Source organism: Staurois parvus, unplaced genomic scaffold, assembly GCF_062004578.1.
Source record: "Staurois parvus isolate SC_StPar_1 unplaced genomic scaffold, SC_StPar_1.0 ptg000071l, whole genome shotgun sequence".
Classification (NCBI taxonomy): domain Eukaryota; kingdom Metazoa; phylum Chordata; class Amphibia; order Anura; family Ranidae; genus Staurois; species Staurois parvus.
In genome coordinates, this window is record NW_028317867.1 from 2,386,744 (window position 1) to 2,406,128 (window position 19,385).

General features: G+C 38.7%; 1 protein-coding gene across 3 annotated transcripts in view; it reads left to right on the forward strand.

Moving 5' to 3' along the window:
- PDGFRA (platelet derived growth factor receptor alpha) overlaps positions 1-19,385 on the forward strand; it is a 44,932-nt gene that overhangs the window by 13,065 nt on the left and 12,482 nt on the right. For all 3 annotated transcript variants that reach the window (XM_089669256.1, XM_089669258.1, XM_089669257.1), the window contains exons 2-13: positions 2,426-2,488; positions 7,136-7,453; positions 8,900-9,166; positions 12,197-12,327; positions 13,459-13,630; positions 13,878-14,067; positions 15,280-15,395; positions 16,397-16,523; positions 16,612-16,805; positions 17,100-17,194; positions 17,285-17,417; positions 19,220-19,324. In XM_089669256.1, the coding sequence (XP_089525382.1) occupies positions 2,437-2,488; positions 7,136-7,453; positions 8,900-9,166; positions 12,197-12,327; positions 13,459-13,630; positions 13,878-14,067; positions 15,280-15,395; positions 16,397-16,523; positions 16,612-16,805; positions 17,100-17,194; positions 17,285-17,417; positions 19,220-19,324 (1,900 nt within the window). In that variant the 5' untranslated portion in view covers positions 2,426-2,436. The remainder of the gene's footprint in view (positions 1-2,425; positions 2,489-7,135; positions 7,454-8,899; positions 9,167-12,196; positions 12,328-13,458; positions 13,631-13,877; positions 14,068-15,279; positions 15,396-16,396; positions 16,524-16,611; positions 16,806-17,099; positions 17,195-17,284; positions 17,418-19,219; positions 19,325-19,385) is intronic.

A 19,385-nucleotide genomic window follows, 5' to 3' on the forward strand; every position in this document is an offset into this window, starting at 1 on the left:
CACATCTGTCCAAAAAGAGGGACAACTGAGGGGGAAATAAGAACAGAGGGATTTAGTCCCAAAAAATGGACAATCCCTCTAAATGAAGGACAGTTGAGAGGTATGTCTACATAATGGCAAATGGAGGAGGGGGACACCAGCATTTGCTTTGTAATGACTGTGTCAACCAGGTAGAGCTGGGGGGTTTGGTTGCAGGAATCTCATATGAATCCCACTTGTGATCTGGTGTAACAACAATGAAAACTGAAGTATCACTTTTGGGTGACTTTATTATTATTACAGGTACTTGTAGAGCTCTGTCAATTTATACAGCGCTTTATATATATATTGTACATTCACATCAGTCCCTAACCCTCAAGGGGTGTACAATCTAAGGTCCCTAACTTACATTCATTTGCATATTAGGGCCAATTTAGAGAGAATCCAATTAACTTTTCAGCATGTCTTTGGAGTGTGGGAGGAAACCCATGGAGGCACAGGGAGAACATGCAAACTCCAGGCAGGTGGCGATATTTTTGGGATTTGAACCAGCAACCCTAGAACTGCCAGGTGGAAGTGCTAACGATTTAGCCACTGACATTGATCATTCAGAATGATCTGCATTTTAGGCACCCAAATCACATCTGCATTGGCCTAGAAGTATTCATTTCCATTTCATATTTCATCTATACACCAGAAATGTACAAATTTTATATTACTGCCTATGCAGAATAGTATGTTTTTCTATTCAGATGTCTCTTTATCCAAACCATTTTGATACTGACTGTTTCGAAATTGACATGTTTTTTTTTGTCATTGTGTTTTTAAGGAAAATTCGCCTTTCTTAATCAGGCTTGTAGCATGCAGTCACATTATTGATAAAGAATTTTGTTTGCTTTAGACAAAAGATAGAAATGACAAAGACTACCCTGATAAAAGACAGACAGGCTCAGCTCTGAGACCCTTTGAAGTCCATATCCACAAGATATCTATCTATCTAGCTTCTTGGATGCAATGACCATATGCAGTAGATCTAGTTGCCTTTCTTGCTACAATCTTTCTGTACAGATTTCGGGTCTTCATGATGCAAACACTTCATAATTTTGATTAATGTGTTGTGAGTCAATCCATTTGGATGTTTATTTTAAATGTATAAGAACACTAGGATGTGGTGAATGAAAAAAAAAACAGATTTACAAATCTTGGCTTCCTGTGCATCTTTGCTAAACCTATTTTCGAATATGTAATTGTGATTCCTACAAAGTGGCATCATTACTGTCTTATTGCTGACATACTGACAGGGAAAATGTTAAGCCTATAGATCAGCCTTTCTCAACCAGGGTGCCTTGAGGTTTCTTCAGGGATGTCTTGACAAAATGTGTCGAGATTGCCCAAAACACAAAGCCACAGGTTTTCATCGTGCACCACTACGTCCTTCTAGCCGCCGGTGTCCTGACAACCAATGACATCATCAGTTGATGTCAGTTGCCTGCACAGCATCCTAGCTTGATGCTCCCCTGCCCCTTTCCATCAGTGCTGGGGACACATTAGCTCAGTGATGGAGAAAAATTGAGTGAGAAGGGAAACAATGGAATACTAGTCAGTTCCAGTGTGCAAAAGTATATTTGCTTTGGAAGAATAAATCACCTCTAATGTTGGGTGTCCTACGTGTGTGGATGTTGCTGCGTTATATAAAAGTATTAGAATAGTTTTTCACATTTTAGAATGGGGTGCCTCAAGACTGTCCATAATTTAAAAGGGTGCCTTGACTGAAAAAAGGTTGAGAAACACTGCTATAGATCATGTACATTTGGATTGAATGATATCATAGCATTTCTTGTTTTTCTTTCTCTTTGAGATTCTGATTGTTTATTTTGTCTAGAATTAATGTTCTGCTCTCTGTTATCACATCCAATCCTATGAAAGACAATTACACTTTTCTGAGATATGCAATCTATACAGTGGAGTTGATTTAACAGATTTTGATGGAGATTGAATGGTGTAGTCCATCCATCAGATTATGAATATTGTTTTCCTGTAGTGTCTTGCATGTCACTCGGTAGACTGGGACTAGCTCACTTCCAGCCTTTTAATGGCAGTACTTGAGAAGCAGAGCTAGAGACCAGCAGAGGGCCATTCCATGGACATTTCCTGGGGGCCACATTACTGTTTATTTCTTTACACTTCCGTGTGCATTCTTTCTTTTAATGTGTATGTTATTGCACTCGTTATGTTTATCTGACTGTGGAAGGGGCTTTTTGTTTCCCCAATTATTCCCCTTAAGCTGCATAGCTGAATAAAGACATTTTAATACATTTACTGTACACCACAAAATGTATATAAAAGCCATGCAAGACAGTAAAAAACACATTACTACAGTTAAATAATGTTATTTCCTGCTGTTTTTCAGTGTGATGTGCACTAATCATGTTTCCTATCATTGCAGTTTCAGCCACAATGGCGCATTCCCCAAGGACATCCCTAATATTGGGATGCTTCCTGCTTATTGGTAAGCATGAACATTTTGCAATATTTGTATAAGCCGAATGAATGCATCTGCATAGTATGAGTTAAAAAGTAATTTCAGGCAGAACTAAATATCACTATTAAATCCTTTTATGTCTTCATTATATAAGGATGAAATATATACTCGTAAAGCAGGCAGTCAAATTAGCTGAATATATACAGTATGTACATATATATATTAATATATATATATATATATATATACACACACATATATTAGCTTCCTGTAAGCACCTGCACTAAAGAATTCAAACTGGGAGAGGAAGGGACTGCACTGTGAGCTGTACTGATTCTTACAGTGCTGTTAGGCTAGGTTGGCACCTGTGCATGTGTGGTTGATGCGTTTTTTGGTTTGTGTTTTTGCAACACATTTTTCACATATTTTTCTATGCATCTTCATGCTTCATGCATTGTTTGGAGGAGGAGGAGGAGGCTGACTCTTAAACACAAATCTCTACCACAAATGCATGTTTTTTCATGCATTTTTGATGCACTTCCATTGAAGTCTATGGACCCATAAACACAGCATCCTGCCTGTAAAAAAACCCCTGCAATTTTCCAAAAAATGCACTGCAGGAAACTGCATAGACGAGAACAGAACCATAGGAAATAATCGCAAGTGGATTGTTGTGCATTTTTGAGGTTCAGCAAATACATTAAAAAATGCATAGTTGTGAACCTAGCTTTATGCCGGCCATAGATGGATCAAATCTCGGTCATTTCAGCGGGGACTGGCTGAGATTCGATCCATTGGTGGGCAGCCTGATTGTACCCAAGTCAATCCATCAATCGATTTGGGTACAACCAGTATGTTGGACTTTCCGCATGCAATTTTTACCAGCGGTTATAGCTGCTAGCAATAATCACTATGTTCTCCTGGGAGGAACTGCTCCCACTGTCCCCCCGCAGGGAGAACACAATGGCTAGAGGATGGGAAAGTATTCCTCCATCAACACTGACTGTATTGATGGGGAAATTGAGTGCGTAGCAGGAAAGAAAATCACATCATCTATGGCCTGCCCTAGTCTTACAATTAGAGCTTTCTTGCATGAGTAGAGAGCAGAGAGAGCACAGTGATGATCACTTTAGTGTGGTGTTTCGCTGTCTTTGTCCAATCAATATTTTGGGGTTGGGTTGGTGACCAAACTGTAATTTGCAGGGTGAAATAAACTGTATCTGAGAACCACAAACTGAAAATGCTATTTAATTCATTTGTTATATTTTAAGCAAACTTACCCATCCATGCTTTATTTTGTTGCATGCTTCACTTTGAAAAACACCCCCTGGCATTTCTAGCCATTGCCATCTTGAGCAAGGGCAGATGATTTGTGTAGCATTTACTTGCAGGAATCCATCTGCCCTTAGCTGAGGCACACAGACAGGAGGGTGTGCTTAGCTGACACAACCCCTTCTCCCCTCCTCCAGATGAAAGAAAAAAAAATGCCCATGAAGACTCCTTATGTATGACATAATTTGGGCCTAAGCCAGAGACCAGGAAGCAACTGGAAAAAAGTAAAAAAAAAAAAAGAATGGTTAAAACAAATGACTATGATTAACATTCCTTTCTATTCACTAAGGCTAGCAGCATAAGTAATAAAATAGTTAATGTTGATTATGAATGAGTTTAGTTACACTTTATTTGCAGTGAAGAGAACTGCGGCCACTGACCTGGCTATGCTGTTTAGCAGAAATGCCTGAATCATAGGACTGGCTGTAATTATAAATCATGCTGTGGGTACGCTATTATTTAGCTGTGTGGCTGGAATTCAGACTTGAAATCAGTCCCTATCTCTTTTATTGCTCTCAGCGACTACTAAACTTTCAGATGAAAGTATATTTAATGAAGTGCTTATAGTGCTTAACATGTAACCAATAAGAGATGTGTCGATAGCAGTAAGTAATGCATAGAAGACAATAGATAATGCTATTTCATATCTGTTAGTAACAAAAAGATAAATGTAATTAATGATAGATGAGTGATTTGATTCTCAAGACCTATCATAAATGTAAATTTGGCTAATCATATTATTTTCCAGGGAATGGCAGTTCTTTTACTATGCTGATTCACTTGAGCAGTAATCAAATCCTGATTTCTGGATTTATATAATCAATGATTCTCCACATACAAAATTGGACAATTCATTATCACAATATCAGCATTTTCCTGGAAGGCTTCTGTTTCTCACATCACCAGCAAAAAGCAAATCAATGTTCTTTAATTAATTTTTTGTACATTGAGTACTGTACTGGGTTTGATGGAACCACTATGCTTCTAACATTGTCAGAGTACAATAGTCCCATAGACCTCATGTATCTTTAGGACCCAAGAATTCAGCTGGCTCCTTGGCAACTGGCAATCTGACTGGTTGCTTTAAGAAACATGAAATATTTTCATTTTGATACTTTCTAAACATAAGACCTCTAGGTCTAACTTGAAATAAAGACACCTGTTTTTAAAGTGGAGCTGCACTGCATCTGGGTACCACAAACAAAAAATTCTATATAATTAATTTTTAATATTCAAAACAAACTCCTTCAACCCATCCATGTCTCGATACTTTATTTTGCTGAGAAATCATTTTGAAAAACACCTTCTGGCATTTCTGGCAGTGACCATCTTGATTAAGGGCAGATGATTCATGTCGCAGTTACTTCCTGGAATCTATCTGTCCTTATCTCAGGCATTGGCTGAGCTGAGAACCCTCCTTCCTCTCATGAAGACTCCTGGGATGTATGACATCCTTTGCCTAGGCATGGAAACTAGGAAGTAAATGAAGGAATGCAAAAAAAGGTTAAAATAAATAAATATATACAGTTGTTCAAAATAATAGCAGTGTGTTGAAAAAAGTGAATAAAGCTCAAAATCCTTCTAATAGCTTTTATTTCCATCCACACAAATGCATTGGAAACACTACACATTCTATTCCAAATCAAAACATGAAGAAAAATATATCAAATTTGTGTTGTTTCTCTAAAAAAATTGAAGAAAAGTGAACATTAGACTGTTCAAAAAAATAGCCGTGTTTGTATTCTTCTTTACAAATTCAAATATTCACTATATAAACTGAAAAATGTGTAAAGATTTTGCTTTCCTTCCAATCACTTAATTAATATTTAGTTGTATAAGCACTGTTTCTGAGAACTGCTGTACATCTGTGTTGCATGGAGTCAACCAACTTCTGTCACCTGTGAACAGATATTCCAGCCCAGGATGATTGGACTACATTCCACAGTTCTTCTTTATTTCTTGGTTTTGCCTCAGAAACTGCATGTTTGGTGTCACCCCACAAGTTTTCTATTGGATTAAGATCCGGGGATTGGGCTGGCCACTCCATAACGTCAATCTTGTTGGTCTGGAACCAAGATGTTACATGTTTACTGGTGTGTTTGGGGTCGTTGTCTTGTTGGAACACCCATTTCAAGGGCATTTCCTCTTCAGCATAAGGCTGCATGACCTCTTCAAGTATTCTGATGTATTCAAACTGATCCATGATCCCTGGTATGCGATAAATAGGCCCAACACCGTAGTATGAGAAACATCCCCATATCATGATGCTTGCGCAACCATGCTTCACTTTCTTCACAGTGTACTGTGGCTTGAATTCAGTGTTTGGGGGTCGTCTGACAAACTGTCTCCGCCCACTAGACCCAAAAAGAACAATCTTACTTTCATCAGTCCACAAAATGTTGCGCCATTTTTCTTTAGGCCAGTCAATGTGCTCTTTGACAAATTGTAACCTCTTCAGCACGTCTTTTTTTCAACAGTGGGACTTTGCAGGGGCTTCTTGCAGATAGCTTGGCTTCACATAGGCGTCTTCTAATTGTAACATTACTCACAGGTAACTTTAGACCTTCTTTGATCTTCCTGGAGCTGATTGTTGGCTGAGTCCTTGCCATTTTGGCTATTCTTCTATCCATTCGAATGGTAGTTTTTTGCTTTCTTCCACGTCTTTCAGGTTTTGGTTGCCATTTTAAAGCATTTGCTATCATTTTAGCTGAGCAGCCTATCATTTTCTGCACTTCTTTATATGTTTTCCCCTCTCCAATCAACTTTTTAATCAAGGTACGCTGTTCTTCTGAACAATGTCTGGAAGGACCCATTTTCCTCAGAATTTCAGAGAGAAATGCACTGTAACCAGCATGTACAACATTTGCTGCCTTCCTTCCTTAAATAAGGGCAATAATTGCCACCTGTTTTTCAAAGAATGAATGACCTCACTAATAGAACTCCACATTGCTATTATTTTGAACATGCCCCTTTCAATTAGTGATTCAATTACACAGAATCAGCAGCATGCATGTCATGACTGTTGGGTCTGTTGGATTTCTATTACTCTACTACACTTGCTAGTAAATTATTTGCCATGTAGAAATATCATTTCTACCAAAAACAGTGATTGATCAGGTTAGTGATGTCTGACTGCTATTATTTTGAACACAACTGTACTTTCTTAGCTATTTACTATTGCTAGCAGAGTAAGGATTAGAAATAGTCCATGTTGATTGGGAGAGTGGAGTTCCACTTTAAAATTCATCCTTTTTTCTTCATAGCTGATTATCAAGAAGAGGATATTTGGATAAAATGACATGTACTGTAGGCTGATTGGAAAGTCTTGTGTTTGCTTTACAGCTCCATTGTTTACTTACGGTATGAGCCCCTTGCCGATGCTCTTTCCAGAAAGCGAAGAAATGATAGTACAGTTACACAATTCCTTTTCAATAAGCTGCAGTGGTGAGAGTGAGCTGAGCTGGCACTATCCCACTGAGGAGGATGGTGATGACAGTCTAGACATCCGGCATGAAGAAAACAACAGCGGACTCTTTGTGTCAGTGATAGAAGTGAAGAACGCCTCTGCCTATCACACAGGAGTTTATACCTGCTATTACAATCACACCCAGACAGATGACTTTGACGTTGAAGGCATGGACATGTACATTTATGTTCCAGGTTTGTCCACTTACCACCAACTACAGATGTTTGTTTTTAAAATGTGATATTATTAATTTTTGAGGTGTATGTAGTCATATTAGCGCACTTGCAACAAAACAACTAAGAACTGGCCATGATACTTTCGTATTTGCACTAACATCCAGATGTACAGGACAAGCTTTCGGGGTGTACCAACCTCTTCCAAGCAGTACTATTACACATTGGCATTGATTTACCAAAATTGTTGGAGTGCAATATCTGGTACAGCTCTGCATAGAAACCAATCGGCTTCCAGGTTTTTTTGCTCAAAACCTAAAGCGGATAGCTAGTGGACCTGGAAGAAGGGGTACACCCCGAAAAGCTTTAAAATTTGGATGTTAGTGCAAATAAAAAAAAGTATCACTGACAGTACCCTATTGTTTTTGTATTATTCTTTTAAAATGTATGGAAAATCACACTCTTACATAAACTCTTACATACTAATCAACAGGGCTAAATGTATATTACACTGTGACAGGGCGGACTGACCATTTGGAAACTCGGGCACTGCCCGAGGGCCCGGGGTCAGTAGGGGGCCCCATGAGATGCCCCTGGTACCTTTTTCATAGGCTTTTTTGAGTTTGGGCAAGGACACAGGGGCCCCATGATCCCCTATTGCCCGGGGGCCCCATGAGTTGTCAGTCCGCCCCTGCACTGTGATCAGTGTTTTTGTTTAGGATGTGCTAATGCATTATTCCAAAACTGCAAAGCCTCTCCTTTGAGTCATACACACAATTCCAAGACCTTCCATGAGATAGTAGTAGTGACTCAAAACTATATATATATATATATATATATATATATATATATGCTCAATATATAATTAATAACAGAATGCAAGAGTGTTATAAATTATGTTGTTTACATCAAAGTAGTGACACTCATATACTGTATACTATCCCATCTTTTAAAGTGGTTGTAAAGGCTCAAGTTTCTGTGTGCAGCTGCACCCCTCAACCCCTCCCTCCATACTTATCACAATCCAGTGATGTGCACAAGAGCCTCAGCTCTCCAGGGACTCTCCCTCCTCATTGGCTGAGACAGAAGCCAAAGCAATTGGCTCTGTGCCACAGATCTGTGTGCAGATGGACATGAAGAGCAGCAGCTCAAGAACGAGCCTGCTTGGTTGCCCCCATAGCAAGCTGCTTGCTGTAGGGGTCTTTGGCATGAGGGAGGAGCCCAGAGTATCAGTGGGGGACCCAAGAAGTGGAGGATTGGGGCTGCTCTGTGCAAAATCACTGCACAGAGCAGGTAAGTATAATATGTTTTTTTTTAATGGCCTTTATTATCACTTTAATTATGCATGAAAAGATCATTTCTCTTTACACAGTCTCCACTAACTTCCAACATGCATTCTAAAGGTTTCTACCTATATAAGAATATGGTTTAAAGGCAATATTACTCATGCACAGGCTGTTTGTTTAGATCCCACAGTTCCTTTTGTTCCATCTGCAATGCTTGACCACATTATTGTAGTGGAAGAAGATGAATCTGCTATCGTTCCCTGTCGGACGACTGATCCTAACAGCCAAGTGACATTGAGGAACAAGGATATGGACAAGATTGTCAATGCCTTCTATGACAGCAAGCAAGGTTTTGCTGGCAATTTCGTATCCGGTGTCTACATTTGTGAAACCATGGTCAATGGTGTGCTCTTCAAAACCGATGATTTCAACCTACAGACGTGGAAAGGTACTTCTAATATCAGGAAATTATCCACATAGTGTTGGATATTTATATATATATATATATATATATATATATATATATATATATACTTCTGACCTTCTCATTTTTGTCTACCTATTTACAAACTTCATGGTTTTGTCATTCATTTTGTGGCACCATGTCACATACATAAACATATATATATAAAGACCATATATAAGGTGCAGCGCTATAATAACATATGAAACACAAAAGTGCCAATATCAAATCACACTGCGGTGAAGTTAGATGAGATGAATAATAGTCTTAAAATAAATCAGAAGTGGGGATCCAAACGATCCTAATAGGTGCGTGGGATAAGATTCTGTGCAGCACACGGTGACTCTGAGGTAAGAATTACGCACTCACCAGAAGTGCGTCAAAAAAACGCATGTGGGTTTTATCCTGTAATATCAGAAAACGATCATCCGTTGCCAAGATAGAGATAGAATCCTACACCTTCCAGATCGTCCCTTGGGTATGTGCTTCAAATTTCATAAGCGCATCTCAGGCATATCACCATCCGGGGTCCCCTTTTAAGGCAGATTCTGCAAGTGGGGACTCTCATAGAAGAGAGCCCAATAAGGGACACCACATAGTGTAATACCGTATGAGCTAGGTTTATTGAAGATGCAGCATGAAAATGAATACAAAGCAGTAAAATAGAATAGAACACTGACCAGATACTGTAAAGGATGACCACCAGCGGTGGTCAGACGTCCAGATAATGCAGCCCCCCCTGACGCGTTTCGTGCAGTGCACGTTATCAAAGGGTCCTGGTCAGTGTTCTATTCTATTTTACTGCTTTGTATTCATTTTCATGCTGCATCTTCAATAAACCTAGCTCATACGGTATTACACTATGTGGTGTCCCTTATTGGGCTCTCTTCTATGAGAGTCCCCACTTGCAGAATCTGCCTTAAAAGGGGACCCCGGATGGTGATATGCCTGAGATGCGCTTATGAAATTTGAAGCACATACCCAAGGGACGATCTGGAAGGTGTAGGATTCTATCTCTATCTTGGCAACGGATGATCGTTTTCTGATATTACAGGATAAAACCCACATGCGTTTTTTTGACGCACTTCTGGTGAGTGCGTAATTCTTACCTCAGAGTCACCGTGTGCTGCACAGAATCTTATCCCACGCACCTATTAGGATCGTTTGGATCCCCACTTCTGATTTATTTTAAGACTATTATTCATCTCATCTAACTTCACCGCAGTGTGATTTGATATTGGCACTTTTGTGTTTCATATGTTATTATAGCGCTGCACCTTATATATGGTCTTTATATATATATGTTTATGTATTTTATTTGAAGGTTTTCTATTGGTTACCTTTTGGTGTTCTAGCTGCTTTCAGATTTCCGGATAGCGCTCGCTTTTATTTAATTATTTTTTACCATGTCACATACCTCTTACTATTACTAGGGTCATTAGACAGGCCTAAATGGTTCCAAGAGAATAATGTGCCTATAGTGTGAAAAAATGTTCCACTTTGCTAGAGCAAGAGTTAGGGGCTAAAGTCAGGTTAGGCTCCACTCTCACCATTTCCACTGCTCAGACAACATACTCATTTCTTTCTTGCAGAAGCACTCAAGATACACACATTGCACCTGCCATTGATAAGATCACAATAGGCTGCAAATTGCAGGGATGCTGCTTTCAAATAAACTTCAGTAAACAAGATTATATATAATAATCAACAAGATGTTTTTGCTTCTATCATCAAATCAACCCTGATCAATTCGTTTGCAATACTATTGATAGCTAGAAGCTGAAAGGACCACAATGTGTTCTCTGGGGCTATCCATGAATGGTTGTTGTCCTATCTGAGTACCACAAGATCCCACTATATAATTACTGTATCATAAACATGCACAATCTATTTAGATGAGGGTGCGAGTTTATGAATTGTATAGAAATCCCCTGGTGATGGCCGCATCTTATGGGAACAACAGTAATTGGGACAATTATTTCAGATGATTGATCCTTCCCCTGTCATCCAGAGGGTATATGTGGAGAATACCAACAGAAAAATTGTTTCTCAATCCAACTTTAATGCTAAATGGAGATGCAAATGAATGCTAAATTAAGCGTTCTTCTAATGTCTGTTGGTTTTCTAAATGATACTTTACTGACAATATTTTGTATTGTGTCCTGAAGGTTACCTTTATTAATGCTGCATGCAGTTTGTGGTGTATTCTTATTTTCTTTGTTTTATCAAACCTTTCATAAAATGAAGGGAAGAAAGGTGTTAGGGATCAATCCGTAAAGTGACCAGTCAGCTTTTACTTGGTATTTTTCAGATGAAGTTTGGTGGAAAGGAGGTATCTGATTTGTTTCACTGGGCAGCACCTCTGCCTGACCTTTCTAGTTTTTACTTAGCTGTACAGGATTCATAACAGAATCAAATTCAAAACTAGTGTAGTAACTAATTATGAGGATTGAGTTTTCAGCACAGATTTCAGAATGTATTGAGTGTGTGATTACATTTTGCTGGGCTTGACCTCTAAAAGCTTTGAATGAACTCATTATGCCCAATCAATCTTTCAGGACATAAATGCCATTGTTGTAATAGTTTTCAGAAAAATACTCCCATGGGAAACATTTTTTCCTTTAGATACCCTTAAACATTACTTTTTTACTCAAAAAATGGGATACAAAGAGAAAATAAAAGAAGTAATTAACAGAAATACATATAGCTATTAGCTAAACACAGTGCCCTTTTCTCATAACAAAGGATTAGAGATTAGCTAAACAGTTGTAGTAACACTCATTATCTCTAGTCCACATTTGACTTTACGATTTCTTCTATAAAATAGGTCAAAAACCTAAAGGTCTTTCACTTATATGTTGATAATAGTTGTCATCTTTAATCAATTTCAAATGGAAAAAAAAGCTAAAATATTTTTACAGATTAGTTCAGAATGGAAAATGCTCATCATGTGCAGTTGCAGAGAGTTTAAATTTAATTTAATACATGTTAAATTGCCCTTCCTATGTCTTACAGCCAGTAATAACATTGCTGTGGAAATGCAAGCCCCAAAAACTGTTTTCAGAATGGGTGAAACCATCACCATTTCTTGCATCGTCCTAGAGAATGAGGTGGTTGACCTGCAATGGAATTACCCAGGAAAGCAGGTAAAATAGCAAGATTGTGTTTAACAAGGCAAAGGGTACAAAGCAGTAACCTAGGGCAGCCAAGGAGGAATGATGCCCACATTAAGCTGCAAATTGTTCTGCCTAGCTACATTATGTTAGTTGTTCCTCTATATTATTTAAAGAATAACAATACAGTATAAAGAAAAAATGTAAATCTCGCACCTTCTGTATTCAACCATTGTTTTTACTTGCCAATAGCATAAATTACCATAAATTTTACATTATAAATCATGCACTTAAAAGAAATGTGCTGCATCTATTTGGTTTTATATTCTATAAGTTTGCAAAACACAGCTAAAGCTGCACTCACCATTGTCCCACTTATTGAAGGTGTATCAGTACTGAGCCAGGGCTGTAACTATTTATGATGGGTCTCCATAGCAAAATTGGTAATGCCCCCCCCCCCCTCTAACTGCCATCTAAAAGAGACACTTTCCAGTGGTTCAGAATACTAATTGCATTTATAGCAGTTACATAGGTTTTCCCAAATGTTATTAATTTAACATTAAATTTTTACAAATGTATCTGCCAAATGCTCAAATGCTATTGCTACCTGATTAAATAACTTGCTTTCCTTTCCGTGCTGGTAGCTGGACCATGGATAGGAAATTCAATCCATTTAAAGCAAGTATAGAATAATGATCCCTCATCCACTCCGGATAAAGGCAATTTTTATTTAATCTAGATCATATAAGAGGAAAATAACACCAATGCTTTCAGCTGTTTCACTTTTACACAGCACAGTTGTTATAGAATATTGTTACCTGGTAAAATTTAAATGATATTGTTTAAAGGCTACAGGCTTTTGTATAAAGTTAAGCTTGGCAATTTTTGGCAGATGTTTTGTATATTTTTAAGAAAGAATGACATTGATGGATACCATTGCTATAATCATAGATAAAAACACAAAGAGATAAGCACATTTGGGCTTCTTGATTCCTGAGGATTTTAGAATGGAAGGGTTTTATTAAATACATCTAGATTCTACAGGATCTAAACTTTGCTGCACATTTGTAAAATTGGGTTGTAAAATTAATTTAATCTCCTAAAGCTTTACATGTTAAAATGTTATTTCTTTTGTGCCCTAAAGAGTACGTGTTGTAATTGCAGAGAAAATCTGGAATTATAAAGGTTGAAGAAAGCAAGAAGCCTCAGCTAAGACTGGAATATACTCTGACCATCCCAAATGTTACAGAAAAGGATTCTGGGGAATACGAATGTGCAGTCATTCCTGCTACAGGAGAAGGCAAAGAAGCACAGCAAGTTAATGTCACAGTTCATGGTGAGTGTAAGGAAATTTCACTGGTGGGGTAGTTCTTTTTTTCCAAAAATTGCTGCATGCGATTGAATTTTGATGATGTTTGCCTCCTCTCATTCACCTTACTAAGCTGAAAGCACAGTAGCTATGATTTACTAAAATTCATTTTCTTTAAAGACATTTTTTAAAATTTGTATGTTTAAGGAAGTTATTGGTTTTCAAAATTTCTGTAACACCTTCTATAATTGCTATAAAACATTTTGAATTGCAGATAAAGGATTTGTAACACTGAACCCCAAATTTAGACAGCTGGAATTTGCAAATCTCCATGAAGTAAAGGCTTTTTCTGTGGAGGTGGAGGCTTACCCAGCACCAAAGATCTTCTGGTTAAAGGACAATGTTACTTTGAATGACAGCATGACAGAGATCACTACAACCACCATCAGGAACGAGGAAGCTAAGTAAGATCATAATTATTAATATGTGCAACAATTTCATGTCTTAGAGTAAATAATGTTGTAAATCTATATTTAGTTAAGACCCGTTTAGACAATCTGTCTGATGAACTGCCCATTTGCCTTATTGGGCTGCCAACACACCACAAAAAATGTAAAATCAGACCTGCACCATTTTTGCAGCACATCATGTAGGTTAGCATGTTACCATACATTGTGGTGAAAGTACTTTGGATTAGAGCAGTGGTCTTCAAACTTTCTAAGCAAAGGGCCAGTTTACTATTCTTCAGGCTTTAGGGGACCGGACTGTGACCATTGAGAGCAGTTAATGCCCCAGCATCAGTGCCCCAATCATTGGTTTTAATGGGAGGAATAGTGCTCCCATTGTTGAAATAAAAGAGAAGAATAGTGCCCCATTAATGGTGTCAGTAGAGGGAATAGTGCACCCTCCTTGGTGTCAAGGGCCATATAAAGGCAAACAAAGGGCCACATCTGGCACCCAGGCCACAGTTTGGAGACTACTGGATTAGAGGATTAGAGTATTGGGGCACCATTCAAAATTAATTGCACTGCATCGGGGTACATGTAGTTGCAGTAACACATAAATTTGAGGTGCCTTTATGACTATCACTTACTTACCTGAGTACACACGAATCGAAATGTGGCCACTTCAGCAAGCACCTGTCAAATTTCAATCTGTGTGTAGCCCTCTGTTAGAAGCTGATCCTTTGATCGGCTTCTGTCGAATGGAGCTGCAGTGCTGATCAATGTGTTCTGAAAGTGGAGAGTCCTCGCTGTCAGAATATAACAGCAGAGTGGGGGGGATTCCTTCTTCCACAGCGCAGGTATATGCTCATCTTTTTTCCTTCAGCCCACTGGCTGAAGGGAAAACAAACTGATAGTGTATACCCAGCTTTAGTCTAGTGCACACATGCGGAGCCGTACTATATTTGAGCCCTAAAGTTTATCCCTTTTTTAGAATGATGGTAAGAATGTGGATGTAAGAATAGCTATAAAACCTTGTTGCACTCCATTTGCTGTTTTGATGCTCCTGTTATGGTCCTCATACTAGTGGTTGCCAACAATTTATCTAACATGTCAAGAAGCCTGCTCCAGTAATATATAGTATAATATGAAACACTTTGTGTGTCACAGTGTGTAGTTATGTGTTTACTTTTAGCTACAATTGAAAATAGTGCATTTTGTTTCTTTTACTAGATATTCAAGTAGGTTGAACCTCATCCGCGTCAAAGAGGAGGATGGCGGCATGTACACACTTGTAGTTCATAATGATGCGGAAAATAAAACATCTTCATTTGAGCTGCAAATTAAAGGTAAATAGATCATTTTTATATCAGGTTATATTTGTAGTGTAAATAGCACAAATGGCCTGTCACAGTACGGATTTGTATTCTAGGCAAATAGGATGCTATAGCTTGAGAGTCTACTTGCGTCAGGCACTCTGATTTATCACTTGTTGTACTACAAAATCTAGCTTCTGGGGTTCTACTCCATTTACCCACATTGAGGATACATCATAAAGTCAGAACCCATGGGTTACTCCATAGCTACCACTTCTGTAGGGGAAGACTCTCGCACATCTGTCTTAAACCCCCCTCACAGCCCTGGATCTAACTGCTCGCTCAACTGCCATTACACTTCAGTTTCCAGGTCCTCAGTAAGTTACTGGTAATTATTTTAACAGCAGAGCTTGCAAGTGCCATAAAAGAAAATGTACCATATTTACAATCCTAGGATTCACAATATTCAGATCCCAAATAATATGAATGTCAGTGCCTGTCTTTGATTACGCCAGTTTCCTCACTGACATTGCGCTGCTTTGTTGCTTGGGCAACTTCTAACAGTCACAACCACCGTGTCCTAGGACACCTACGGAAATACAAAGGCTCTTGTAAATAACTACCTTATTTCTTTACCTATGGAACTGCTTGGTTGACAACTGATCACCCTGCTTTCTGAACGATCTTGCACCTACTAATGGCAATGATAACCCGAGACCCACTTACACTTTGATCTAAATGTGCTATGCATATGCTCTAACTGTTCTATAATTAGTTTCATAATGAACTTAATGTAAACTTTACACATTGTTTATATTATTTATCTTACATTGGTTGAAAATATGTACTTACTTTTATAATAGTTTTCACACTGAATGCACAACTTTCACCTACATCTCAACCATTTTTCCAGTTGAATCTGAATAGAACATTTTGTGAATTGTGGATGAAACCTGTGCAAATCTTGTGTGAAAAGATATATAAATAGGCACATTGGTTATTATTACATTTTGTTTTTCTTAAATTCCTCACAGTTCCTGCTTTGATATTGCAACTAGTGGATGATCACCATGGCTCATCTGGTCAGCAAACCGTGGAGTGTCTAGCTAAAGGAATGCCCATTCCAGATGTGGAATGGTTGGTTTGCAAGGATATAAAAAGGTATAGAGCTAACATTTTGTGCAGTGTAACAATATTGTATTACATGACTTTACAACACCAATTGCTGACAATATGCTATTCTTTGCAGGTGTAATAATGACAGCTCCTGGTCTGTTTTGGTAACCAATGGTACAGGAATCAGCATGGAGACTCATCAAGACAATGAGAACATAGTGGAGAGTCAAGTGACTTTCAAGAAGGTTGAGGAGACTGTAGCGATCCGGTGTATAGCAAAGAATGATCTTGGGGTTGTTGCAAGGGAGTTGAAATTGGTTGCTGCTAGTAAGTACTAAGACAATGCAGGTTTCTAAAATGTTCTTTTGAAAAGTTGGTTGCACTAGTTCTTCACAGTTACTTTCTCATTCTTGAGAATCCAGTAAACATACTCTTTCCTGTACCCAAATTTCTTCTTGATACTGTGTTGCAAGCTTCACTTCACAATATATCCAAAATGCAAGAAAAAAAATCTAAAGTAATTATTTATTGGTGAAGAGTTCCTAACTTTACTTGTCATTATTGTCCTTTAGCAAAATGTTTTAAAATACAGCAATGTAATAATTGAATTTCTCTTCACAGCCCTACGCTCAGAACTGACAGTGGCAGCTGCTGTGCTTGTTCTCCTTGTGATTGTTATTATATCACTCATAGTCCTAGTCATTATATGGAAGCAGGTAAAAAAATAACTCACATACCATAAGACAGTGGTCAACATCCTATTTGTTCATAGACATTCTGACATCTCATGTTTTTTAAATCTACAGAAACCAAGATATGAGATTAGATGGCGAGTGATTGAGTCAATCAGCCCCGATGGCCATGAGTATATATATGTAGATCCAATGCAATTGCCCTATGACTCACGATGGGAATTTCCAAGAGATGGCCTTGTTCTTGGTAAGAAAAACATAGTTTAGTTTATAGATTTGATATACCGTATTTTTCGCTGTATAAGACGCACTTTTTCTTCCCCAAAACTGGGGGGGAAATGTCAGTGCGTTTTATAAGGCGAATATGGAGCGGCCGGTCCGGTATTTCCACCGCGGCTGTGTCAGAATACCAGGCGGCCGCTCAGCTCTGCAGCGGGACCTTACCTGTTCCTCTATCCAGCGGCGCGCTGTCTTCCGGCTTCTGTAGTGTGGCATGACAGCCGGGTGCCCAGTGCGCATGCGCGAGAAGCGGTGCGCTTTGTGAATGGTAAGGCGGTACCTGGGACACATGACAGATCCCAGAAGCCGCCGGACCAATCACAAAGCGCAAGTGCTTCTCGCTCATGCGCACTGGGCACCCGGCTGTCATGCCGAGCGCCATTACAGAAGCCGGGAAGACAGCGCGCGGCTGGATCGAGGAACAGGTAAGATCAAACAAACTCTGCGGAAGTAAGAGCGGGTACCTGTCAAATTCAGGTACCTGCTCCCCACCTCCCCAAAGGTCAGCAGTCATCTGTACTGTCCGCAGTCTCTGGTCATCCCTGTGCTGTCCGCAGTCTCTGGTCATCCCTGTGCTGTCCGCAGTCTCTGGTCATCCCTGTGCTGTCCGCAGTCTCTGGTCATCCCTGTGCTGTCCGCAGTCTCTGGTCATCTCCTGTACTGTGTCTGCAGTCCATTAGTTCAGAATTTTTTTTTCCTGTTTTCTGCCTCTAAAACCTAGGTGCGTCTTATGGTCAGGTGCGTCTTATACGGCGAAAAATATGATAGTGCCCAAAACCTAGGTACATTCAAAAATGCCTTTTTAGTCACACGGTAGGCTCAGTTTATTAAGATGGGGTTATTTTAAAGGGTCATTCCTCCAAAAACCATTATATTTAGCATTTTCTAATCAACTGGACAGTTTGTTGTATCTCTTAGGAACACTACTAGTGAGATCTCTGCACTTGAGTTCCTGACATCTGCTGTGACCATTATGATGGCTAAAGAGGTTCAGTGTTAGAGTATCCAAGAAATCTAAAAAGGCAACAGCTGACCTACATCTAAAATATCACTTTTTAGTTGGCTTATCCTTTACAATAATCTATCTCATAATATTTTTTTCCTATAAATGTTAAAGTCATGGACAAAAATATTATTCAGGTGTGAAATCATGATATGGTTGCATGAAATGGTCAATCAACTGCTGAAAGCCTCATTTTATCATAAATATTAATTTAAGCACCACTTCAAACAGTTCTTCTTTCTTTTGTTCTCAAGAGGCACCTCACTCAAACCAACAGTTACCATCAACTTGATGCTACGGGTGGTTTGAAGAGTGATAACTTGTGCCAAAATATTTGCTAATTGATATTTACATTCGAAATGCATCAAAATAAAACAATGTGCATTCGATACATTTTGCAGATCTCTACAGCAACGTTTTAAGTGAAATGAAATAGCCAAACAAACATAGTAATGCAAATGCTGAATTCATTATCCTTTATTGAATTGAGCCTACTGGCTTCCCAAAACTCAGTTGGTAGACATAGATGTAAGTTGAGCCTTTCTCAATCATTTAAAATAAATTGATACATCTTGAGACCAAATTCAAACCAATAGCACCTACCCCAAAAACTGGACATGTCTGTTATTAGTGTAAAAATGTAATAGGTGAGCATGTTATGTTGCTTGTCTTTGTAGTTACAACAGTAGTTTGTTTACTTGTGTTTCTGCTCATTTATTATAATTTTATAGAACAAACAATCAGTGTCTTTAATCTATAATATTCAGGTCGAATCCTTGGATCTGGTGCCTTTGGAAAGGTAGTAGAGGGAGCTGCATATGGACTTAGCCGATCACAGCCTGTGATGAAAGTTGCTGTGAAAATGCTTAAACGTAGGTGTTCTTACCATCTTTCTATCTATATTCTATTTATCCGATCTACTTATCTATTTAT